This window comes from Chiroxiphia lanceolata, chromosome 17 (genome assembly GCF_009829145.1).
Source record: "Chiroxiphia lanceolata isolate bChiLan1 chromosome 17, bChiLan1.pri, whole genome shotgun sequence".
Lineage (NCBI taxonomy): Eukaryota > Metazoa > Chordata > Aves > Passeriformes > Pipridae > Chiroxiphia > Chiroxiphia lanceolata.
In genome coordinates, this window is record NC_045653.1 from 892,658 (window position 1) to 917,630 (window position 24,973).

Here is a 24,973-nt window from a genome sequence, read left to right on the forward strand (position 1 = left end):
TTTTTTTGGGATGTTTCTAGCCCTTTGCTAGTACAGACATTCAACAAGCTTGAGTAAAATGCAAGCAATAGACACCTTACTGCTCTGTGTTCTGCCAGGTTTTAGCGTTTAAAAAAAAAATTGAAGGGATTTCACAGATGTATTCTTTATTGTTAGTCTGCACATTAAATCAGTTCTCAGTTTTTCCAAGGAATTAATTTTGAACTTAGAGCAACTTCGCACTGGGAGGTCATCTGGTAATGCCAAAAGAGAAGCTTAATAAATTACTCTTGAAAAGTACTGGTAATATAAATTCTCATCATTAATCATTCCCACTGTGAAACAAATGGTTTACTTAAGTCTTTAATAACTTGAAAGTTATTAAACTTTTAAAAACTTAAGCACTGGATCATGCGACCTGGGGCTGAGGAAGTGTGGCTGGAATTTGGACCACTGTGGTTTGTCACCCACTGCTGCCTGGCAGTTTCTGGAGCTCGAGGCATTAGTGCCTTTGGAGCTGCTGTTGGACGCCTTACTCTTTCACTCAGAATGTTTTTTCTCAGTATGGAAAGTTTTCGGTGATATTAAGGAAACTCCTCTGTCTGACCAGCCAGGAGCCACCCTGGAAGCCACTCTGGCACCACCTGAGCTGGGACTGAGGCCCCTTTGCAACTGCTCCTTCCCCTCACAGACCAGGTTTCCTTACCGGCTCCAGCCCAGGTTTCCCACTGCAGAGTCTCAGACCTCCAGATCCTTAAAATAATTTAATCATGGTACAAGAACTGAATAACAAAATACCAGCTGGAGCTGGTGACTCTGAGGAGGGACCCCGAACAAAGGAACCTCTGGGCTTTTATACCCTCACAGTCGAAGGGCAGGAAAGTCTGGGGGTCTTCAGCCTCTGGCTGTGTCCCTGAGTGTCCGATCCCCCGAGTGTCCCATCCCCCCTCGCTGGGCCACAGGTCCCTATGCCCTTTGTTATGCAAAGGGGCAGCAGTTCAGGCTCCTGCCTCCCAGAGCTCAACCTGCAGTTCCCACTGCAGCTGCACCCCGAGCTCCCTGCACTGAAGGGATTCTTTAGTGCCAGTGGCACTGTCATTGCTTCCCTCTCTGGCCAAAGGTGGCAATCAGAGGTGGTTCCTGCATTTGAACTGTTTGCCCTCTGTGTGCCCACTTCTTGCCATGATCAGTCCCACAGTAGATTTAGCCTTTGGCAGTCATAGTTGAGTGTGGGTTTTCCTCCTCAGTTTAAGAAGCATTCAGAGATGTTAAGGCAAATAGGATAATGTCCCAGCCTTGTCTGACCTTTGCAAATCCCCAGCAAGAAATGCTTCCCAGCAGGTCCTGCTTGGGTTTGATCTAAAATATTTTGAAGTTGCTGTTGAGTTGTGTTTTATCACCTTCCAGTATCTGAGCCTCTATGGTTCACACATGTAGTGGTTTGGACTTTGTTTTCCCCCAGAGGATAAGAAAAGTGGTAGACCCCAAGGGGTGGAAACCCCTGGAAGTTTTGAATTTCTGTCCAATGAGCGCTACTGCAAAAAATGTAAACATATCACAACCAGACCGGAAGAGAAGAGTTGTAGTTTTTGGGCTAGGGAGAAGAAGGTGGCCATGTTGTGAGCCACGAGGAAGGGGCTCTGAGCTCCACAGGGGGGCTTTGGCCCCCAGCCCCAGCTGGGGCCTGTGGGGACCTGGAACAGCATAATGCTGGGCTAGGTGCCTATAGTTATGCTGGGAGATGTTTTCTCCATCATGGGCAGTGGCCGTGGGCAGTGGCCGGAGAAAGCAGCAGCTGGCACTGACCAGAGAAACGGTGGCAGAGAGCCAGAAGAGATAAGATGGAGCAACAAAGACACGCAGCACCAGAGAAGGGACTCCTGGAAGGAGACCTGAGGGAAGAGAGAGTCAGCAGCAGAGTTCTACAGAGTTCTGGGGGTAAGAACTGATACCAGACCCCCCAAACTCCTTTGAGACCTCCTGGAAGGAGGAAGTTGATAGACTCTTACTTGAAAGAGCCTTGAAGTGCAACATGCACTGCAGAGAGGAGCTGAGAAGCTCGGACGTCCTGAGAGCTCAGCCAGGACGGTGTGGGGGAGGTTGGCCTTGAGGGCCCTCCCTTGCTGCAAGCTACAAAGAAGCTCGCAGCCTGAGACAGGGCACAGAGGCCCTGCAAGGAGCTTGAATCTCCTGGAGATACCAGACCGTCACGAAGACCCCCTGTGCTTCGTGATATGACGTGGTGATACGACCTTGTCTGGGGTGACGAAGCCCACGGAAGACCCCTCGTTTGGAGAGACGAGTGGCCGAGGGGGATACCCCCCTCGTGTGTGCTGGCAGAGATCCAGCTATCAGCTGCTACAAGAAACAGAAGAGAGAGAGAACCTGCTGCCTTAGAAGATGCTGCTGCTTAGTGACTGCTACTCTGAAGAAGCTGCTGCCCTGAGAGACTGGAAGGGATCTGTCCTTCTTTCCCTCCTGGACTTTTATTTGGAGGGGAGAAGAGATCTGATCCATTGTAAATACTTATGTCATGGTAGAGATAGTTGTAGTCGTGTGTATAATGTATTGTAGTATTTATTTGTATAGTCATTGTAATATATTCCCTTTTCCCCACTTTGAGTCTGGTTGTGTTTTGTCTGGAAAAACCCATCTCACATTGGTTGAGATGTGGGAGGGGGGATGGAGCTAGGGAATTGGAATTTGGGCTATCTCAAACCATGACAACACACATTTCATTTTCTCAAGCACAGGGCTCTTTGACCAAGAGCGGAGATTCTCAGAAGCTGTCACCATAAAGATTATAGCAAAAATCACAGGACTTTGAGAGATGGTCAGTAGCATTGGTGGCCACTACCTGTTCTTCTGCCCAAGTCCTACCTGGAAGTGTATCTTAACAGTATAGCTAAGGCAGGTCAGTGCCTCTGCCACCACGTGTGCACCTGCACTGCTCACCCTCCTCCTGAAGGAGAGATCCTGTGGCCACAGGCTCAGTTGCTTTGGTTTCCCAGTGTAGTGGGGCAGTGACCCCAACCCTGCACTCCTGCTTACAGACTTCCATGGGACCAGCAGCTCACTGGACATGGGGCAGGGCAGAGGGCCAGGAGAAGGACTCTTTTCAATGGTACTTCCTCATCAAGTCAGCTAATCTAAGTTGTACCCATTATATGGCACCAGCACTACATTTTAGCCACAAACTTCTGTGGAGCAACAGGTTAGGGAGTGCCAAGATGGGAGAAGTCATCGTGGATGTGATCTGACAAGGGCAGAGAAATGTATTGTGCCTTCCAAGAGCTGCTCTGTGACAGGAGCCATAATTGTTCCAGATCAACATCCCTGTGGGAAAGGAAACAAACCACCAAACTATAGAAGACTTCACTGATTTTGCACTCAGAGTTCAAAACAAGAACTGCACATAAATGGAGAAGATTATTGAACATAAACTGAGCAGAGAGCAAGTGCCCACCATCCATCACAGCAGAGACGAGGAATGATGCCAGAAAGCCAGCGTGGCTATACAGAAGGGCAAGGAGGCTATTGAAAACAAAAAAGCAATTTTAAAAAAGGCTACAGAAAATGGAAAAGGTTATAAACTCTAGTAGATTAAATATATGAACAGAACAAAGGCAGAAGGGGATTCTGAGAGATTATTTGCAAGGGGAAGAAAACAACCATCCTGTTTCAGACCTATCAAAATGGAAACACATGGGGGGGGTTTGCAGAGTGCTACTGACTTCTCAGGCTCTGGAAGGAGGGCTCAAGGAAGATCTAGCCATAGCAGAAAATTTAAATTTAATTTCTTCTGCATGCAAGCTTAGCACAGAGCAGCTCACAGAGGTTACTGTGCTGGAATGCTCTTTGTGGGGAGTCAGCATAGAGCCTGTCTTAAACCACAGTGCCTGCTGCAGAGGCTGTACAAAAGGTAATATTTATGCCTTTTTTAGCAGTTTTTAATATTTCATAATATTAACTGGAACTTTCAATGGAGGAGTTTTAAATGAATTTAAGGATGAAATAGTTGAGGTGTTAAGTGAAAGCCATGCTCCTCTGTTGAAGCTGCCATGGTGCCCAGTGCTTCACCTGTCAGGCAGTTTGTAAGACACATCCCTCAGGAATTCTGGGAATTCACTGATGAGCTATACCAGACAGACTGATAAAACCAGCAAAATGTAGTGGATGAATTACTCTGATCAATATTGGGAAAAGGTCAATGTAAGTTTTGTAAAGGGAAGTCCTGCTCTACAGAGCTGTTGAAATTCTTTGAAAGAGTCAGTAGTGATATAAAGAGAATTCAGTTGATGCAACCAACTTGGATTTCCAAAAGACAAGGCCCCTTACTAAAAGGAGTCATAAGACATACGTTTTAAGGGACTTAGGAGGCCATGTGGGGTCAGAAGAGAGGTCCATTCATGGATGAAATATTGGTTAAAAAACCCCAGCATTTGTTTTCACAGCTGTTTGAGATCACTTGAGAAGCACCCTGGAGACCTGTGCTGGGGCCTGCACTGCTAAAATATACTCTTCAATGATCTGGAAAACGTGATGGAAGGTGCAGTGGCAAAATTTATCTGCCTTTGGGTAAACAAAGTGTGCTGCACGTTGAGTCAAAGCTTCCTGCAGTGGAATATGAAAGCGTGGGCTCAGGGCTGACGATAACTCGGGGGCATAAAACTCTAATATTGCAAGGGATGAGTGACGATGTCAATGAGGGGCTCGTGGCTTTCAGCAAAGCAAATCAATCCTTGTTCATCAGGAACAGAGAACAAAGCAACCTCATTGTGCTGCTGCGTGCACCCACAGCACATGTGACGTCCTGCAAGAACCCTGGGCTCAGCAAGGACAGAGCTGCACAGTAGCAGGATGGTCAGGAGAAAGCTGCTGTGCCAGGGCCACCCAGATAGTCTCAAGCACGTCAGCCCAGAAAGGAACATGTGAGGGAGTTGCAGTGAGCTGTTAGAGAGCATCACTTCTGGGGATTGTGGAAATGGAGTCAGTTGCTCTCCAGCTTCCAAACCAAGGGCTAGGAGGTCTGGTGTAAAATCAGCATATACAAGGTGGGGAAATTAGTGGTTCTTTTCCCTACACATTGTTAGGCTTTTCTGGTCACAGGGGGAGGAGGCAGGCTCAAGTAGCAGGAGGTGGCAGCCCCGTTCTCTTAAAGTGGAAGACCACAGCTCCAGTTCAGAAAGTCTCATTTGACCTGCAGATTGTTGGAGGCTGGAAAAATTAAGGGAAACTGTTACAAGATGCATATGTTTGAGAAAATATCACTACATGCTTTTGCACAAGCACACTGTCCTGAAGTCAGCCCAGCAGGCTGCAGCTACAGCTGGTCTCCGTGCCTCCTGCTCCTCCTCCATCATCATTCTTCTCATTCACGACCCGCAGGCAGTGCCAGTTTTTGAAGCTGTGGCTCCCAGCTGCTCTGAGCAGATCGATGGCAGCTGCCTGCCCAGGCCCCGTGCCCCTGCCTCGCTGGCAGAGCAGGGGCCATCAGGATGTGTGGGCACAGCCCTTTGCCTGCGGCTGTGACAGCCACCCGGTCAGTGCTCTGCCTCCCTTTGCAGCAGGGTGGCTGCAGCTGCTGCTTATTCTTTACCTACTCTACAAATAAAGGCAGGAGATAAAATCTCTTCAGAAAAACCTCTGAAAGTTTCCAGTCCCTAAGTGAAAATTAAACTTTATCAAGCTCTTCAAAACACAACTGGCAGATCATTATCTTGTCTCGCATTCATCTCCCTTATTTTGGAGACTGCAGGTTTGTAAAAATTTGGCTGTCTCCTGGCCATGTTTTCCACGTGCCTTCTCCTATCACTGCTTCCCTGCACTAGACCAGATCAGTGTTCAGACAGTAGCTGGAGTTACACAGCTGCAAGGTAACAATCCTTGAGTCTCTGTTCAGGCTACACTGATGCAATGTGTCAAAGCTACCCTGAGCAGAGGCTAGAAAGAAACCAAGCATGCCAGAGTCTGGGTGTCTGATACTTTCCAACTCAACACTTCTACATGAGCAATGGGCAAATACCAGGAGAAAACATGCCAAGTTGGTGTTCGGAATTGGGCAGTGGTTATGGAGGCAGTGACACAGGGTGACACAGGCAGGCCACCTCACTGGGGGGCTGGGAAGGGTGTCTGCAAGAAAGATGTGAAGGAAACGTGTTTGGCAAGGACTCCCGGTGCAGCCAGCCAAGCTGCTGTTCTCTCACTGAGTGCTCTGGTGCCTGCTGTAACTGGGTTATTCGGCTCCATGTTTGGGAGAGTAGTAAGCCAGTAATAATGTAACAAAATAATAACTTTTGGAGGGGCAGTTCAAGGTAGCAGTTGTATCTTAAAAGTGAAGAGATCCTCCTTGCCATCCAAAGTGTGATATCTAGGCTCTTTTTTAAGCCTCTGTCTCGTGCTGTCCTGTGGCTTTGATACGTGGCAGAGCTGTTGTGGAGACAAGCAGTGACAGGGGAGTCATGTGTGCTCTAATTGTGTGACATCTGAAAATGATTTTGTCCTTTGCAATCAGAGGTTGAAACAAAAGGGCAAAGTTTCAGAGAAAATGGAGTTCACTGGAAAAACTGACATTTCCTACTGATTACCCGTAGGGAAGTCGGGGGTGAAACTCAATCTTGTCTCTCCAGATAATCTTGAAAAAGATATCAGTGTGATAGCTGATTTGTAGCTAAAAAAGTGAAGGTAGAAACCCTTATCTCAATTTTAGTGGCTGCTGCTTCCTTTGTAGAGCTTGGAAAAAGCCTTCAATAAGTAAAATGCTTTAACCAGAGGAGGGAAGCTGCTTCCCAGGAGGAGGATTTCCACCCTGCCTGGAAACTAGCAAGAGAAATAAGAAATAATCTTAAGCACTCTCAGTCTTAGGCATTGTCACTGTATAGGGCAGAGTAAAAAGTTTGCAGATTTAGCAGATTTAGCATCTTAAACTTTTTAAAGTTCTGCTTGCTGGGATTTCTTAAAGATGGGATTTCTCAAAGATAGGATTTCTCAAAGATGGGATTTCTCATGTTGCTTCCATCTTCAGTGGACATTCCCTATATTGGAATCACTAATGTGACTGAAGGAGTAGCCAGGGAAGTCCCCTTCAGATTGGGCTGGTGCCCAGTGGGGACATGGAAAATCTCTTCTCAACAAACTGTCTCATTTCCCCAAATCACAGTTTACACAGTTAGCAATGTCAAAGTAAGCAGGAGAGCAAGGATTAATTATTAGCTCAAGGAAACTCTTCTCCTTTCCCACTAGAGAGCTGAGACCCAAGCTCAGCTTCAGAAAACAGAAGTGCAGGGTGCTGCAGTGTGACAGAGTCTCTGAAGGGAAGTGGGTGTTTCTGTTTCTAGTACCTTGTCCTGTAGCTCACCTAGTGAAGGCAGGTGTGACCTGAGCAGTGTTTGAGTGTAATTCCAGAAAAGACTGTAGTGCAGACTTTTTAAAATGTCACCAGCTCTTTTGTTGCTTTCTGTGCCTTTCTCACTGTTGCCTCAGTTTAGGTTTTGTGCTTCTGTTTGATAGTTGACCTTTTGCTGCTGCCTTAGACCCTCCCTAGTCCCCCCGCTCTAGCCGTGAGTCAGTTTAACTGGCCTCGTGCTCAGGGCAGGGTTATTCCTTCTGCACTCCCCTTGGGCTCTGAGCCACAACCAGCATTTGCCAGACCTCTCTGTGAGCTTCTTAACTCACTGACCTGGCAGAAGTCTAACAAAGTAAGATTAAAAAAAAAAAAAAAGAGAAGAGAAGAGAAGAGAAGAGAAGAGAAGAGAAGAGAAGAGAAGAGAAGAGAAGAGAAGAGAAGAGAAGAGAAGAGAAGAGAAGAGAAGAGAAGAGAAGAGAAGAGAAGAGAAGAGAAGAGAAGAGAAGAGAAGAGAAGAGAAAAGAAAAAAGAAAAGAAAAGAAAAGAAAGAAAAGAAAAGAAAAGAAAAGAAAAGAAAAGAAAAGAAAAGAAAAGAAAAGAAAAGAAAAGAAAAGAAAAGAAAAGAAAAGAAAAGAAAAGAAAAGAAAAGGGCAACTGGATAGTTCCCTGCCAGCTCAGTGAGTTAAAGCTGCTTATGGAAGAGCCCAGCAAGTGCCAGAGCTGGCAGGCAGACCTGCTTTTAATGGCAGTCCAGGCCTTGGTGAGCTCAGGGGCATAGGGAAGTGCAGACGGGGGTTGCCAGCTCCGGTTGCTTTGGCACCTGCTGGGCTCTTCCGTGAGTTCCCTGTGTTTCACCATCCCAGCCACCAGCATTGCCAGTCACCACTCTTGGCCTTCTCCAAAAGTTGCCACTTTATTGTTAAAGGGCTTGTTAACACCTGCAGGCTTGGAGAGCACTAAACTGGGGGCCAGTGCTGTGGCTGTGCAGGACGGGGCTTTGCCCAGCTCAGCAAAGCAGCCCCGAAAGCCAAGACATCGCCAAGGGGCAGAGCTGGGGGTTTTCTGGAGGCTCAGGAAGCAGAGGCTGTGCCCTGGGCTGCCTTGTGCAGCCTTGCCATGAGGGCAGGCATTCCTGCCACATGGACACATGCTCACTTTACACACACAGACTAGTCCTGTCCTGCCCCCTCCATGTGAGCATCAGGCTGGGTAACCTCGCCTGCAGAGAGGTCTCTGCTGCTGTGTAAGTAGGTACTCCAGCTTCTGCATGTGCACAGTGCAACAGCTGCATGCAGGTAAACCCCAGCCCCAGTCAGAGGTGTCTTCACAAATCCTTCAAAGCCAAGCTCCGGAAGGCTTCAGACTACCTCAGATGATTTAACTGTGGCAGCTCTCCTGTTGCCACACTTTTGGGGGAAGGGAATAGGCTTTGGAGCCCTTGAAAAGAAGCACAGCTGGGGGAAGGAAGGTCTTCCACTGCAAGAACTAAATCAGTCTGGCCCACAACTAGCCTTCAGAGTGCCCAGAAAAGGGAGGTGAAGTGAATTTCTGGTCTGCTGCAAGCCAGGTACTCTCTCCAGTCCTATATTTGGTTTAATGACTTTCAGGGTATTGGACATTACTGTTTCAAAAACATATTTCACATACTTTGTGTAAACTAGTAAAACATGTTTTTGAGGTGTAATGTCCTTACTTCAGGGTGGACCATGAGGCTTTTTCCTAAGCAGATGCTGTTTTAATATGAAGAAAGTAATTGGTGCTTTTTATAGTGTCTGTAAGTCTCTCCTTTGATTTCTGTAGATGAGAGAAGGAACCTAAAGATAATGTTGTGTACCCAGCCTCCCTGCCATCTCCACAGCTTTTCCAAAGTCCATAGTTATCCCAGATCAGTGTTTGTCTCACTGTGTTTGCAGCTATTTTAGTTCAACTTGGACAATGTTGTGGGCACTTCTGCATGTGTCGTTATGAGGCTGTGGCTTGTTTCTGCACCGGACAGAAACTGAAGAGGTACCAGGAGGCCTCATGCTCCTCTTGCTGTCTGACATAAGGCACAGTGCAAAAAGCTCTCGATATTTGGGAAAAGACACATGGTTTGGCTGGCAATTAATCATGAAACAGGTCGTGAAACTGCTCCACTGATGCCCAGCTGGAAACCAGCATAACCTGCCATACTGGTGCCAGCTGCCGGAGGCACTGGGGGTGGTTCAGTGTCACATTACCAAACCTGGTATAATGGAAAAAAGTGTTTGGCTGAGGTACAGTTCTCAGCCTTCCCTGGGGTACAGGTCAGCAGACACTAATGCAGCAGCATGGGCAAGAGCTGAGGGGTCTTGGCCAAATGGCCAAAGTGAGGCTGCAGTAGACAGGCAGCCTGGGAGAACACATATGTGTGTGTCTGGATCTTTCATTTTTACTGCTGTTGAAAGGAAAAGCTGCCACTCACTCCTATGTGGATGGGAGCAACCTCACAGACAGGCAGTGATGGGATCTGCAGAGCCCGGGTCCCTTTGCTGTCCCATTTGCCTGCTCTGTGTTGTGCTGTTTCCCAAACACCCTGGTACATGGTCCCCAGAGGCTGCCAGCCTCTTGGGCATTGCTATGTCCCCTCCCACCAGCCATGGACAGGATGATGCCAAGGGGGTGCGTTGGGGGGTGCACTGGCAAGACTTGTAAGCTGGTGTGTTGGAGAGAGGTCACCAGCTGGGGAACAAAGGCTTGGCTGTGGAAGTGGAGCTGCATTCGTGATGCCCTGAGTCCCTAGACACAGCTGCACATGTGACACCCAGCTCTGCTACAGTGCAGCAACATCACTGAAAGCCACTGAAATGAGATCTTGGTCATGGGAAGATGCAGGCCCGGACCCTTCACACATCTCAACAAAAGCAACCTGCTTTGGGCAGCAGTTGTACAGAGGAATTGGACAGAGAGATTTGGCAGGGCTGTGGATTGGCCAGGTTGGACAGGTCTTGGAGCAGCCTGATCTAGTGGAAGGTGTCCCTGCATGTAGTCAGGAGGTGGAATGAGATGGTGTTTAAGGTCCCTTCCAGCCCAAACCGTTCTGTGATTGCAAAAGCTGTACTGTGGGTAGGAGAACAGTGCTGAAGTGGGGATGAGGCCCTTGCTGCTGGCCTTCAGTTAGGTTTCCCTGTGGTGCAGGCAGCACACATAACACTGAGGCTCCTTCTTCTCTCTCTGCAGGAACATGACATTGAGACAGCTTTTGGAGTGGTTCATGTCACCATGCGGGGCACACCCAAGGGGAACAGACCTGTCATCCTCACATACCATGACATTGGCCTCAACCGTAAGCCCTTGCATTCCCAGGACCCTGAAAAAGTGATTGTTTGTGGTATTTGCTTTTAAGTGTGGGGAGCAGCAGGCCTGACCTGGAGCTGAGGTCATTCCAGGGCGAAAAGATAAAGGTCTGCAGGAGAGAGAGGGAGAGAGAACATGTGGCATGCCCTATCCATTCCAACAGCCCTTGAAAGGTAGGGCCAAGGTGGAAAGGTGGAAATAGGTCCACCCAACACACTATAATGCTCTGGCTGACTTGTTGCACTGTGTGATAGGGCCTTCTTTCCCTGGGTGCTGGGCAGGTGAGCAAGTCCCTTCTACAAGGCTGCAGAAGTAGTGTAATGTTCTAGCAGGCTCAGTTCTCTTTCGACATGTCTTCCCACCCAGCATGTGCTGTTACGTTCACACAGGTGCTCCTCCTGGTACTGTGAGTACCAGGAACAAGGCCCTGCTTTCTGGGGCACACAGGCTGGGCTGTTTGTCTGCCCTCCAGTCGTGGCAGTTCCTTTGCTGGGACTTGCTGCTATGTTGCAGTTTTGAGGCACAGCAGCACATGCCATCCAGCACACTCTGCCCCGTGGGCCTAGAGGGGCTTGAGCTCCTGCAGGTGTGTGCCATGTGTTTGGAGGGTGGATTGCAATAGAACTTCAAGAAATGTCTCATTTTGTTTTGTTGTTGTTGCAGACAAATCCTGTTTTAACGCATTCTTTAACTTCGAAGACATGCAAGAGATTACCCAGCATTTTGCTGTGTGCCATGTGGATGCACCAGGCCAACAGGAAGGAGCCCCCCCATTCCCATCTGGGTAAGAGCTCTGCAGAGACCTGTGTTGTTCAGTCTGTACTGAAGTGGCACCCCGTTTGTGCCAGCTGGGACTGACAGGCTGAGTATAGTGGGAGGCAGCTCTCAGGAGCAGAGGAAATGGCAACATGAGGAGGCTTCCCAAGGGGCAGTCAGGGAACTTTCTAATTACTGAGACATGGGTAAAGCCCTCACTAGTGGTGAGTCTGGTACTAGCTGTCTGACTTGAGCATGAGCCCAGCACATTGCAGTTGAGCTGGCATTTCATCTGTCCATCCTGCCACAGAAATCTGACTGCCCAAAAGACCACAGCTCTGTTAGTCTTGTTCTGAGGGATGGGATCCACGCAGTTGGCTGGAACACACAGTATCATTGCAAATTAATAACCTGTGCACATGCCTGTCAGATGTTTCTACCTCGGGTAGAACTGGGAGGTAATCTCTGTCGAGCTGTATTTGGAGATGCTCTCTTGGTTTTCAGGTACCAGTATCCCAGTATGGATGAACTGGCTGAAATGTTACCTGCTGTTCTGACGCACCTGAAGTAAGTCTCTGAAAGGAAAAGGGGTGAGCCAGCTGGAGACAGCCATTCCAGCACATACCTGTGCCTCTGCTTGCCACATCTGAAGTGCTCACTGAGGTGTCCCAAGAGGCCTGAGCACCTCCCAAGCAGTGTGCCCCTGTCTAGTTCTGTGCTGGGAACACTGTCTGCTACCTGAGGCAATTTAAGGCTGCTGCATCATTGCTGGGTCGTTTTAAAACGAGCCATAAGTGCACAGCTGGATGCAGAGAGGGGAAAGGCTTTGCCACTAGGGATGCTTCAGCTGAGCTAAGTTAGTCTTGTTGACTGTGAAATGCCTGTATTTCAGCCTGAAAAGCTTCATTGGGATTGGCCTGGGAGCTGGTGCTTATGTCCTCAGCAGGTGTGCAGTAAGTATCTCTTCATTGCTTGTGACTCCTGTGAGCTGTGGTCCTCACTGATCAAACACGCAGTGTGTGGGGCATGGGCAAAGTAGCAGTTAGTAATTACAGCAGGGCTGCAGGGAGCCCTGGGAGAGCTACCTCTGGCCAGATGGTTATGTTGGAGCAGTCAAAGTTACTCTGAAACTATGCCAGGTGTGGAAAGACTGCAGTGTGATGCTTTTGAGTCATCAGAGCCCATTCTGACTGCTAGGAATAGCCAGCCTTGAGTGTTCACCGAGACTGGCTGCATTACTGTGTGTTGTGTCCAGTGTTTGTGATACCAAAGAATTGATGTGATGTGCTGCAAACCAGTGCTGATGAGGAATGTGCTTTGTCACTGGAAGGAAGCAGATTTTGTACTCCACCCTTAGATAAAAATGTGCTGCCTTTATCTTAGTACCTGCTTACACGTTTCTCTCTAGTGCAGTGTTTATGTGAAATCAGTGGGCATCGTTTAACAGCCCAGGAATTTGCCTGAGTCTTTCAGAGATAGTGTTAAAAAAACCCCCAGAAATCTGACATTTTCAGTAAAGTTTTCTTTAGGTTATTGAGTGCAGAGAGTTGTCAATTATTTAGGCCATTATTGTTTCTTAAAGCCCCTGCGCTGGGCAGCTGCCCCTCCTACACAAAGTTCTCTGCTTCCTATTCCCTCCAGTCAGGGTTGAGCCTGGGGCAGTGTGAGGCACTGGTGTTTGGCTGTTCCTTGCTTTCTGTATCTTATGTAGTTTTCAGCCCTGCAAAAGAAGAGCTCGTGCAAATCAGCCTTTGTGCTCAGCACAGTGAAGTGCCACAAAGCCCTTGCCACGCTTCCTGGGCTGTAAGCAGTTTCCTGCTGAGCACAGAGGTGTTTCCTTCTGCTTCACCAATCTGTACAATGGAGCAGGAGAGCTGCCATAGAATCTCAGCCTTGGAGTGAGCCCAGAGCTCAGTGGCTGGTTGCATTAGATTGCCGCGTTTGTGTTTGCAAGCAGTTGTCATAAGTGCTGTGTACCCATGTTTCCCCCACACTCAGCCTGAGTTACACTGCAGGGTTTTGGGGGGGCGGGATGGAGCAGGGGAAGGGGCGTTTGCGGGCTGGGGGGCAGCAGGAGTGCTGTCTATGGAGCAGGTGCCCCTGCAGCTCACACTTGCCAGGCCTCTGCCCAGGCTGCAGGGATTTGGGAGCCTCAGCACCAACTTCTTTGCCATTTGCCCCATCTCCACTGGGAGACTGCCTCTTTCCTGAGGAGTGGAAGGAGTTGCTCTCCGGGCACAGGAGCCTGTCCAGATTCTTCACGGTTGTGCTGGATTGGAGCAGAGAGTGTCACTGCTCCCAGCCCTGTGACACACAGGGCCTCAGCAGGACCTGCAGCTGCCTGGGGTCTCCAGGAGGCACTGCCAAGGCCTGCTGGGGCTGCAAGGCTGTGGAGCACTCGGTCCCTCCGTGCCATGGCCTAATCGAGTCCAGTCTGGCTGGGAGCCGATGGCTGCCCTGCACAGAGGAGCTCCCCACTTTGTCTGCATTTCACTGTCCTACACCTTTTGCAAGAAGCTTTCCAGCTGCTGCACCAGCCATTTTTCCCCATGTGGGCTGAATGATCCTTCTGAGTGTGCCTGTGCTCTCTCCCCACAGCTCAGCCACCCCGACCTGGTGGAGGGACTCGTTCTTATTAATGTTGATCCATGTGCAAAGGGATGGATTGACTGGGCAGCATCCAAGGTGAGATTCTGCTTCCCCACACATCTGCTCTCCTCAGCACTTACTGAGCAGTGCGTAGAGTAAGAAAAAAGGACAGAATACAGGAATTTGTCCATTTCTGGCAAGAACTGTAAAATCTCATTTCTGTCCCTGTTGCATTCTCAGTCTGGGTGTAGTGTGGCCTCGGCCATAGGAGCAGGGGTGGGTGTGATCATATGTGAACGAGAGATGCAGATAAACTGCTTGGAGGTGAGTGGCTCTAAAGCACTCAGCTTTCCTCAGATTTAGTACTCTTGCTTGCAGGCTTCATTTGACTGAGATTGAACGGATCTCTTAATTATTCTGGCCTCTTGCAGTTATTTAAGGTTCCAGGTTTCTGGAGAGCTATGTTGTGTGTGCACATGTTTCTTTGAAGCTTTGCATGCCCATCCAAAACTTCAGGCATTTGTATCTTCTATCACTTGTTATTTTCTTTACTCTGAGGAGTTGCTTTGGAATGTGTAATGAAACTGTATTTCCCAGTTACTCTCCCTCCTCCTCACTCACAGTCACTCTTCAGTTTTCAGGTTGGACAACCAACATAGTGGATATTGTCTTGGCACATCATTTTGGCCATGTAAGTACCCAGCAGGTGTTAATGTTGCCCATGCAACTGTACACGGAGCTCTAACTTCTGTATGTAGCTGCTCCCAAATAGCTCAGGTCCATCAGCTAAGGGTTGCCACAGGTAGTACCATCTTCTCTGTGTGTCAGGCTCACACTGGGATTTGCATGCTGAGGGGAGCACGCACATCCTCACCCCTGCTCTGACTGTCTCTGGGCATGCTAAGGAAGTAGTGTCCCACACACTGGTGGCAGAACTCCTTGCGGTTCCCTGGCCACTGCCTGCAGAAACAAGTTGCAGCCAGTTCTCTATAGCCAGCATGGAAGCCTTTGGAGTTTGAGTAGAGCACAGATCAGCTGGATCTGACAGTGGTACCCTGTATGTGTCCAGATGTTGACCTGCTGCATTCTGCTCTTCATCTTCCCTTTCAGTTTCAGGAGAGGCAAACCAGCCCCTCCTGAAAACTTTGGATACAGCAATGAGCTGTCTCCCTCCCACTGGGCAATGGCAGGGCCTGTGACTCGTGCACACTGTGTATGACACACAGCAAATCGGTTCCTGATCTGGAGCCTTCCTGCAATACATCAACTCCTGCTCAGGGCACATGCTGTTCTCTTCCTGCTGTTGGGCCCCTTCACTCTATGTGAATTCCTTGCATTCCCTGCTCTCTGTCTCTGTCTCTCTAGGAATGCAGTTTTTTCTTAGAACTGGGTGTTGGAATTGAACTTTCCTTTGGTCCCAGTCTTGTTGCCTACCTATAAAGCTTTGCTTCTTGAACATTAAGCATCAGCAGAAGACCTTCCTAACCCAAAGTGATTTGTGTCTGTGTAAACATTACCAAGGCTTGGGAGTTAGCTTACCCCATCTCAGGATACCTCTACTCTTGCAGCAGATGGGTGCTACCAGTTGTAAAACCATAGTCGCATTACCAAAGCATGGCAGGTGCCAGGCACATCACATACCGCTCCTGTCTCCTGGGTACTGATGCACTCTGGAGGTGCTGCCCTCTGTCTCACTACTCACAGGGAATGAGGCACTTTAATGCTTCAGTATTTTTATGACTATTGTTTCTTTACTTGTGAAAAATATTTTTTCTTGTCTTTCAATTCTTCTGCTTTTGTACAGGAGGAACTGCAGGCAAATCTAGATTTGATCCAAACATACAGGCTTCATATCGCACAGGACATTAACCAAGATAACCTTCAGCTGTTCCTCACCTCATACAACAGGTACAGGATAGCTTTTTGCCTGACAGACTGCTCCCATAGCTTCCCTACTCAGTAGATGTGCTGCCATATGTATTATCCTACTGGATATCATGTCCTAAGCCTAGTCTTCAGCTGTTATCCTGAGCCAAGCCCAGCCCTCGTGTCTGCCCACAGACCCTGTGACACCTCAGTAGATCATCTCTGGGCATACAGCAATGCCATGAGAGTGTGGATCCTATTTCCTGGGGATGACTGCTGGGGCTCTTGCTCGTGGCATAACACAGTGATAACCTGTTGCACTCATGGTTGAATTTTGTGTGCTCCCATGATAACCGGTTTTCTCTGCAGATTTGATGGAGAATTGTTATGTTTTATCTTTCAGTCGTAAAGACCTGGAAATTGAGAGACCAGTCGTTGGTGTCAATGAAATGACTGCAAAAACACTCAAGTGAGTTGCTCTGGATCAGCCTGTCTCAGTTACTGACAGCAGAAAAGATGCTGTTGCTTTCTCAGCAAGAACCCCACCAAGCCCAAGCACTGGAAAGACTGTCTGAGACAGTCTCAGGCTGTGGTGCAGGACTGTCATCTGCAGTGGGGCACAGAGGTATCTGGAAGCTCTCTCATTAAGAACACCCTGCGATTCTCCAGAAGGCAGGGTCAGAGCACATGTGAGCAGCAGCAGTGGCAGGTGGTGTGTGCAGAGGAGACAGTATGGGGGTGTGTGCAAGCCCTGGAGAATGTTTTGGTGCAACAAAATGCCGAGATGTGCTGGCAGGCAGGAGTTCTGAGGAGCCTTTTTTTGTTGAGGCTGTTGGTTCACAGAGCTCAACCTTCTCAGGAGTCCCTTCGATGCACTGTAACACATCTGTTTTGGGTTTTGACCAGGTGCCCTGCCTTGCTCGTCGTTGGTGACAACTCTCCTGCCGTGGAAGCAGTGGTACGTACCCATGGACACTTTCCTCTCGTGACATTAACCCCACAACTCACTGAGCAACCCTGCGGTGCTTTCACCTTGCCCAGAATCAGTCACAGACAGTGGCTCTTTGTCCCAGGCTCTTTTCTAGTCCCTCAGCTACTCATGGGAGAGCTGAGGCTCAGGAGACTCAGTGGCCCTCAGAGCAGCTCCAAGGTGAGGATGGCAGGATCAGAATGAGCACCGTACTCGACACGTGATGCAAAGGACCCTGTTCTGGACCACGTGTCCTTTGCCTGCAGTTCGTTTTGAGTCGTGAACTGCTGTTCTCTTGCTGTTACACTGAGGCTACCAGGGGATTAAAAATATCCAGTGTGACTCCAATTCCTGTGATGTGGAGTCCCATAGAGCTCTGTTAAAGCACTGCATTATTGGGAAGGCAGCACTTAGGAACATCTCCTTCCTGTTGTCCTCTGCAGACACCCATAACCCTCCCAGCACAGCTGTAAATGGGGCATGGCACAGTGCAGTGGGGTTGTGGTGGATGTTGCTCCTCCCTGGCAGCTGGTGATCGTGGGGAGACCAGGGGGTCATGAACAAAAGCAGTTGTCCAAAACCATGGAAGAGTGTAGGAATCTATTAAAGCAGTAGCTTGGACCTAGGAAACGTGCATGGAGGGCATTTTCTGGCTATGGCCTATTGCCTTTTCGTCACTCTGTTTGATCTGGAAGTCTGAAACAAAGTCTGCAAGTTTTGACTTTGCTAAGATGCTATCCCTGAGGATTCCCATTGCTTTCTGACCACAGCATGGGTACAGGGTAAGGTCTTCTGCATCTTGGTGTGACTGTCTGGCCGCCCAGGTTCCCAGCCCATGATAACCTCCCCTGCTGAGGTTGATTTCCCTATAGGCCCCCCACCTATTCCCTCTTTGCAACAGCCTTACAGAGGCCATGGCCTCCTTCTCTGGCCAGGGGACTAAGTGATGTCCCTCATGCTGCACTGTGCAGAAGTCTCCTTCCCTCCCTTGCTGTCAGAGCCCAAAAGATGCTCCAGGGTTTCATGGTGCATTGCAAAAGCAGAGGGTGATTTCACTTGAAGTCACAACTGTCATCACAAGATCCCTGGATGGAACACCTGGCATTCCTCCCTGGATCTTTTATTCATTGTTCTCTTCCTACAGGCTCTCTGCTTTCTTGCTCAGTTCTTCCTGGCCCCAGAGAAACTCCCATCGCTGAAGACAGCCACTGCCTCTGGGGCAGCTGCCCTGCATTTTACATCTGACTCTTCAAGTTTTCTCTGTGATACCATGTCCCTCTCTCCTTTTATTCTAGGTGGAGTGCAATTCACGTCTTGATCCAACCAAAACAACCCTTCTGAAGGCGAGTGGCACTCCAGAATCATTCTGGCCTGCACAAAGACACTGGTTGTGCCGAGCCCAGCTCCACTTAGGTTTTTGCCTTCCGTGCATTTGGCTTTAAGAAGTTTGTAGACAGTCATTTAGAGTGTGTTCTCTCCTCCGTGCAGCCAGAGCTGGGAGGGAAGAGTTTGTCAGGAGGTTCCCGAATCCCTCTTTACAGCCAGCTTAACTGGCAGGGAAGACCTGCTGAGAGTTAGCAGGAGTGCCCTGCCTCCACCCTGTGCTCTGCAGCAACAAATTCCCTTTTCCAGTCCTTGCCCCCTCCCACGTGGGCCCGGCAGTGTGCAGACAGCTGCTGCATGGCAGTGCAAAGTGCCAGATTTGGGCAGAGTGGCCGGGGAAGCAGAGGTGGTGGAGGGTCACTGCTGGCCTTCTACAGAGTGGCCTGAGATCGCTTGGTAGCATGGCCTCCAAGGTGTGGGGTTCCCTCAGCAACAGGTCCCAAAAGGTGTCTCACCCAGCCTTGCTCCAGCTGTAGAGGTGAAGTGACAGAAGCCACAGTAGAGGTGAGGTGACAGAAGCACCAGGCTGGTGCTCTCAGCCCTGGCGGGTGGGCAGGGCTGGTGTGGTGTGGGATTGTCCTCCTGGGGTGGGAAGGACAGCTCAACCTGCCTTTTGTGTCCTCTTGCAGATGGCTGACTGCGGGGGCTTGCCCCAGGTGGTTCAGGTGAGACACACCTGGCTCTCCCAGGGCACTTGGGTGGTACAGAGCCCTTTGTTCTGCTTGCACTAAAGCCACCCTCTCTGTTTCCACAGCCCGGCAAGCTGACTGAAGCCTTCAAGTACTTCGTGCAGGGAATGGGCTACAGTAAGTGGCAAACATAGTTTTGTGGTTTGGAGCAGGGTTGTCCTGAAGGGAACTCAGCCTTTCTGGTCCATCCAAGCCCACTGGCATCTGTGTCCCTACCCCTGATCTAGTGTGGTTGCCAGGAGATCCATCCATGCTGGAAAATCAACTAGTGTGCTGACAAGCCTTAGCAAACCAGTGTTGTTCCCTGACATGTGTTGGTGACTCCTTTTTGGTTGCTGGTGTTGGTAAAACCTTGTAAGTCCGTCTTTGTGCCAGTCCAGAAAAGTGTGTTCCCAAGAACAGCAACTCTTCTGTGCAAACCTTCTCTAAGGGGAAGGAGGGTGCAGCCCCACAGCTGGGACGGGGACATGAGGGCTCTTCCCTTTCTCCTCAGATGTTCCTGTTTCTCTCAGACTCTCACCAGGGATAAGCAATACCCTGGAATGAATCCCTCTAATGACTGAACAGGGAGCTGGGTGACTTCTGAGATACCCAGGGAGCCCAGAGAGCTGTACTTTGAGCCAGTGCATGCCCTGCCCTCTGGCTTCCTCCCTGTGCTTAGGGGCAGAAGTCACTGTCACCTGAGTGTGTCAGGCTAACAGCTGCTCAGCTCTCTCCCTTGGTGCTCCTGGGAGACTGGAGGAGAAAGGCTTCTTTACCTCCGAGAAGGGCTTTGCTACTGGGGGATGTCAGGAGAAGGGCTTCTCCGTGCCCTGCAGCAGCCCTATCTCGCCTGCTGGGGCCAGGAGCTCCCTTCTGTGGATGATGAAGCTTCAAAAGCTGGAGTTAGGGAAGGAGTTGGTTTGTGTGACTGGCTGACCGCTCGGCATGGCCACCGTGGCAGCTGTGCCACCTGCAATGGTCTCCACACAGCCAGCAGTTCTTTGCCACATCATGGTCAGGGCTTAGCAGAAGGTTCTGTGCTTTTCCTCAGAGGTAGGAACAGTGTAGGACAGTGATGTTCTCCAAGGCTGGCCAGATGCGCCTGATCCTGCAGAACAAAATGCTGTGTGAGAAGGATCCCTCAGCCTCACAACATTCATGTCTCTTGTGTTCCTGGTGTTAGCAAAGTCTCAAGTGCTGTCATCAGAAGGACTTCAGCATCACTTTGGGTGTCAGCTCTCTTGTCAAGAGGATGTGCAGCTATGAGGAAGGATGGGGGCAATTTCCTCCTTCCAGAAGTAGTGGCTCGTCCCAGAAGAGTTTTCCCAACTGGAGAGCATGGTCAGCAAGGCTGACTCTCTTGGGGAGAACAAGGGAGAAGCAAATCACAGCTGGGCACTGCTTGAAATGCAGATGCCAGTTCTCCAACAGCTGTGCCTGCTGTACGTTGGCTGAAGCAGCTGGACCTTCCTGGGCTGACACTGCAGGAGGCTTTTAGCAGGAATCTGATTCTGTCATCCCAAAGACACAGATATCTGTCCCGTATCTGGAGTTACACAGAGAGACAACATCTCTGTTGAGCAGGTGTGGGGTGTGCAGTGGGGAGTTAATGTCATCAGGTGCATTGTGATTTTCAGCTAAAGGCTTTGCAGACATCTGCCCTGATGAGTTTTTGGGTGAGCTTGGTGCCTCCCTGAGGGGCTCATTAGCAGCTGTTCTCACAAATCCTGGGAGCTTTCAGCACAGCGTGTGAGTGGGGAGTGGAAGGAAAGGTGTCTGGGGGTCCCAGGAGCAGTGCAGTCACTACTCACACGCCGCAACTAATTGGCTCTTTCCTGTATTCATCCCTCTCCTTGTCTCATGTTGTTTCCAGTCCCTTATGTGCAGCTCAGCCACCTAAGCACTGAGTCAGGTACCTCCAACCGTGCGTCCGCCTCGGCCCCGCTCTGTGTGCTGGGTGGAACTGTTCTCCGGGTGCTTTGCTCTGTCTCAGCATGTCCTGCTGTGGGTGGGCTGGTCGTTGTACTGTGTGTGTGCCATGGGTTTCCACCTTTCATTTGTATTTTGTTAATTGTTGCATGACTTCAGCTCTGTGGTTTTCTGGAGTGACGAGACTGACTTTCAAAAGGTCACCCATGCCACAGCTGCCTTGGTTTGCACAGACACTGGCCGTGACTGCACTTGCAAATGATCAGTTACACTGCTGGCATTGGCTCACCTTGGACCTTTTGAAATTGGGCCTTAAACATCTTGCTTTAGACGTGCAAAGACTTCATTTTGGCGGCGAAGAGTGAGTTTTCTTCCTCACGAAGGGTACAGCTCTTTCTGTGCTTGCCCAGTGACACGCCCCAGTGACTGTGGTCTGGCTCCAGGAGCTGCTCCTGGTCTGAGTGCCTGTGCTCTCTCTTGCAGTGCCGGCCGCCAGCATGACCCGGCTGATGCGCTCCCGCAGCCACTCCTCGTCCAGTGTGGGCTCCGGAGAGAGCAGCCGCAGCCGCTCCCATGCCAGCACCCACGGGGAAGGAAGTGTTGGAACCCCAGAAGGAATTGACCTCCAGGTTGCACCTCAAACCATGGAAGTATCCTGTTAGGCAGGAGCCCCTCTTCTGGATTTAGACAGCTCCACTTGCCCCACTGAACCCACTCAGAATCTAGCATTTTGTCCAACATGGCATTAACTGTTCTCTCTAACCTGTGCATGCCCATCCAAGCAGCCACCTCCTTGGTAGTCTGTACTTGGCATTACTTTCATCCTTTCTGTATTCCCTCGGCATCAGAGCCTCTTTAAAACTCGTTGACATTCCGCGGTCTTAGTAAATCCCGTTACTGTACATGCTGATGCCACCTCCTGTCTGTGCTGTGTATCAATCCAGATGACAGCCATTGTCTGCCCTCTTCATTTAAATATAATTTCTGTGGCTTTGTGAGGTTTAGAATTGCTTTCTAGTTGTGCTTCTGCTACAGGACCCTTGTGGTGCAGTTGGTATGGCATCGGTGGGACGTGGGAAAGCAAGACCACAAGGATGTGGCACTCCAGGTGTTGGAGCAGGCAGTGCTCTGTATGGAGCTGTGCCTGGGGCACAGAGCCCACTGGAAGGTCTGTGTGTTCCCACATGCCAGGCAGCCATGAGAAAAACAAATGGTCAGGAATACTGTCTTGATCTCATCTGTGTGTGTGTTAAGAAGGAGCAGAGTGATTTCTTACCTGAGCCTCCTGAAAGAGCAAATAATTTACCAGTAAACTTCCACTAACAAGGTGCACTATTAACCGAGTACAAGGGATTAAACTCCACCAGCCCTGGCTCCCAGACCACCTCCACAACCCTCTGCTGACCCGGCAGAAGGGCAGGATGCAGTGACACGTTGTTACTGTTCTACCCTGGCACAGGTGAATCTTTAACCTTGAGCAGGTTGTGAAATGGGAAGCAGTGCCCCTTGCCAGGTGAAGATCCCAGAATCTCCTGCACTGCCAGCTCTGCCTCCCACTGCTGCTGCCCAGGCAGGGTCTGCACAGGGTGCAGTTACCTGAGGGCAGGAATGTAAATGACAGCCAGCAATGACACATTCCTGTGAGTCAGGTCAGAAGGGTGAGCAGTGAACACTCTATGCAGGTACTACCTACTGTCTTTGTGGGATTCACGATTTTGCTGCCTTTTTACACCTGGCCGGGTCACCAAGGGTGGACAGCAGATACCTGCTGCATGCCAGGGTCTGGTGTTAATGGGAGAAAAGGGACGAGTGGTCAGGCTGCTGCAGGTCTTGATGGATGAGCAAAACATCCTTTCCTCACTGCTAAGCAGCCCTGACCCTCTGGGAGCCAGCTCCTCCCAGGGTCACGCTCACATTCTGCTCCATTTCAGGTAGGGAATGGGACCGGGAGGCTCTGCCTGAGGGGAACTTTGTACCAGTTATTGAATAAAGCTATAACTAACTGAGTTTCATTGTTACCCTGTGTGCTCCTGGTGTTTGTCTTGGCAACCTGCACCCCTCGGGGTTTGCCAGTCTGGGTGTCTCCCGCAGGAAGAGGCAAACTCTTCCGCATGGCAGGGAGAGGACTGGGCACCTCTGCACTGGGACAATGTGTTTGGTGGCACAGTGGCCCCTGGCAGAGGCTGTCCAAGGGCACTGGAGAGAGCTGGCCTCTACCAAAATGCAACTAGAAATGTCCAGAATGGAGACAAAACAACAGGTTTGCTGCAACACAGGCAAGAACCACCTCCCGACAGGCAGTGCTCGGAGCCCCCTGCCCTCCCTGGAGCAGAGTTAACGTGCAAACCTGTGACAAGGCCACTGCCATGACACGAGAGGGCAGAGGGCAGTTTGGGTGGCAGCAGGATGTCTGTTGGCACATCTGCCCTGCTGTCAGGTGTCACCATAATCCATGGAGAGCCCACTGGGGCTGGAGCAGGGTTATGGTGCTGGGCACGAGTTAGTCCCAGTCTCGCTGTTGTGCTGTGGGATGGGATCCTGTCTGGACTGTCTATGAGACCTTTGGGGGAGGTCATTGCAGGAGTGAGACAAAGCGTTCTTCTGAAGTGCACACTGAATGACAGCTGAGAAATGGGAAACCCTGGCCAGTTGTGTCAATGAATGAGTAGTGGCAGTACAAAGGGATGAGTACAAACAGGCATTTGAATCTAAAGGAGACAGGAGACCATTGAGGAGACCTGGCCCCAGGCACAGCAGGAAGTTCAGCGCCTCTGGATGCAAAGCACCAGGAGAGGAGCCAGTGTAGGTGCAGCACTGGGATCTAACGCCAGCGGGCCGCACCCAGGAACTGTCCTGTCTCCAGCCCAAAAAAAAGGAAACACAGTATTTAAATGACAGGGAAATGAGTCAGAGGAAATGATCCTGCAGCAGGGGCAGGTGCAAGCTTGGCAAGTGCTGTTCCTGATGATGTGGAGCACCAAGCTCCAGGCTGCTCCTGGACTAGGAGCCCAGCTTAATACAGAGATGAGATTTTAGCAATTTGGAAGAGGAGTGATTTAGCAAGGAGTGCTGTTGCCATGGTGGCTCATGGGCAGAAGCAAGGCAAGATCTGTAGTGATGGTTGCCATAGATTTTATTACCCAAGAATAACTAGGAAAAGTAAACTTGGTTTTACATAAGCAAGTGCTTTTCCTGTTAAAAAGGCAAAAAAATCAAAGCAAAATACAAGGAGAGAAATTAGTTTAGTAAAGGACAGTATTTCTTTGGGCAGCATGAACAACACCAACTAAATCCAGGCAAAGAGCTTGAGCTCAAGACGGCCTCTCCTGGGCTGGGGTCCTGAACCCACCTGGCTGTGGGGCTGTGAGCTGGATGCCACTGGCTGCAGGGCATGGATGGGCATTCCCACCCCTTGAGGAGCAGCAGGGAGGTTGGAGTAAGTCCCTATAAAATGGTGTTGTTAAGTGTCTCCTTCAGCAGCACAGGGTGAGTCTGGCTGAGCAGAGCTCTGGATCACTGATAGAAGAGTGTGACTTGCAGCCATGGGTTGAGGTTTCTGCGTGGGGGCTGCAGGGCCTCAGCTGCTGGGGAGGCTGTGCTGACCCTGAAATCCATGTGCTGCCAGAAAGCCACTTCAGGTTGGGGAGGGGAACTTGGGGCCCTATTTTATTTTCCAGCTCTGAGCCCAGAGCAGGGCTTGGAGGTGGGGAGGGCAGGTCATGGCACACCAAGGGTTGTCCCCCACATCCAAAAGGACCCCAATGGTGCTGCACCACCAGTTCCAAGAGCGATTGAATCTTCTCCCTGACATAATCAACCTCTTGGAAAACAGCACTGCCTGGGGGAGGGTCCTGACCCCCAAGAGCAGCACAAGGCCCAGAAACCCTGTTGAACCCGAGTGCATTTCACACAGTCAAGGCAGTTGCAGCTGACCAGAAACTTTCAAGTTTCAGCACAAACAGTAGCAGGACGTGCAGCTGTGGCAGGAGGCTGCCGAGTGTCTGTTCCCACAGCGGGGACACGGCAGGAAATGGCGGGGGAGGGACACACAGTCCACGCTGCATAGCTGGGCCATGAGCTCAGGAGCTGCTGAGAGCAAATCCCAAGGACCTTCCTCAGGGCAGGATTGGGGGGGTGGATGTTTGTGTGCATCAGAGGGTCCTGACCTCG

At 50.2% G+C, this 24,973-nt stretch overlaps 1 protein-coding gene across 3 annotated transcripts in view; it reads left to right on the plus strand.

Moving 5' to 3' along the window:
- NDRG3 (NDRG family member 3) overlaps positions 1-22,821 on the plus strand; it is a 61,939-nt gene extending 39,118 nt beyond the window's left edge. For 2 of the 3 annotated variants that reach the window (XM_032704862.1, XM_032704863.1), the window contains 13 exons: positions 10,523-10,628; positions 11,303-11,423; positions 11,900-11,962; positions 12,288-12,348; positions 13,994-14,080; positions 14,619-14,675; positions 15,789-15,892; positions 16,254-16,319; positions 16,757-16,808; positions 18,116-18,163; positions 18,833-18,868; positions 18,958-19,009; positions 21,287-22,821. In XM_032704862.1, the coding sequence (XP_032560753.1) occupies positions 10,523-10,628; positions 11,303-11,423; positions 11,900-11,962; positions 12,288-12,348; positions 13,994-14,080; positions 14,619-14,675; positions 15,789-15,892; positions 16,254-16,319; positions 16,757-16,808; positions 18,116-18,163; positions 18,833-18,868; positions 18,958-19,009; positions 21,287-21,465 (1,032 nt within the window). In that variant the 3' untranslated portion in view covers positions 21,466-22,821. Of the gene's footprint in view, positions 1-10,522; positions 10,629-11,302; positions 11,424-11,899; positions 11,963-12,287; positions 12,349-13,993; positions 14,081-14,618; positions 14,676-15,788; positions 15,893-16,253; positions 16,320-16,756; positions 16,809-18,115; positions 18,164-18,832; positions 18,869-18,957; positions 19,010-20,747; positions 20,787-21,286 lie in introns of all 3 variants that reach the window. The other variant, XM_032704861.1, reaches the window with a different exon arrangement.
- The last annotated feature ends 2,152 nt before the right edge of the window (positions 22,822-24,973 follow it).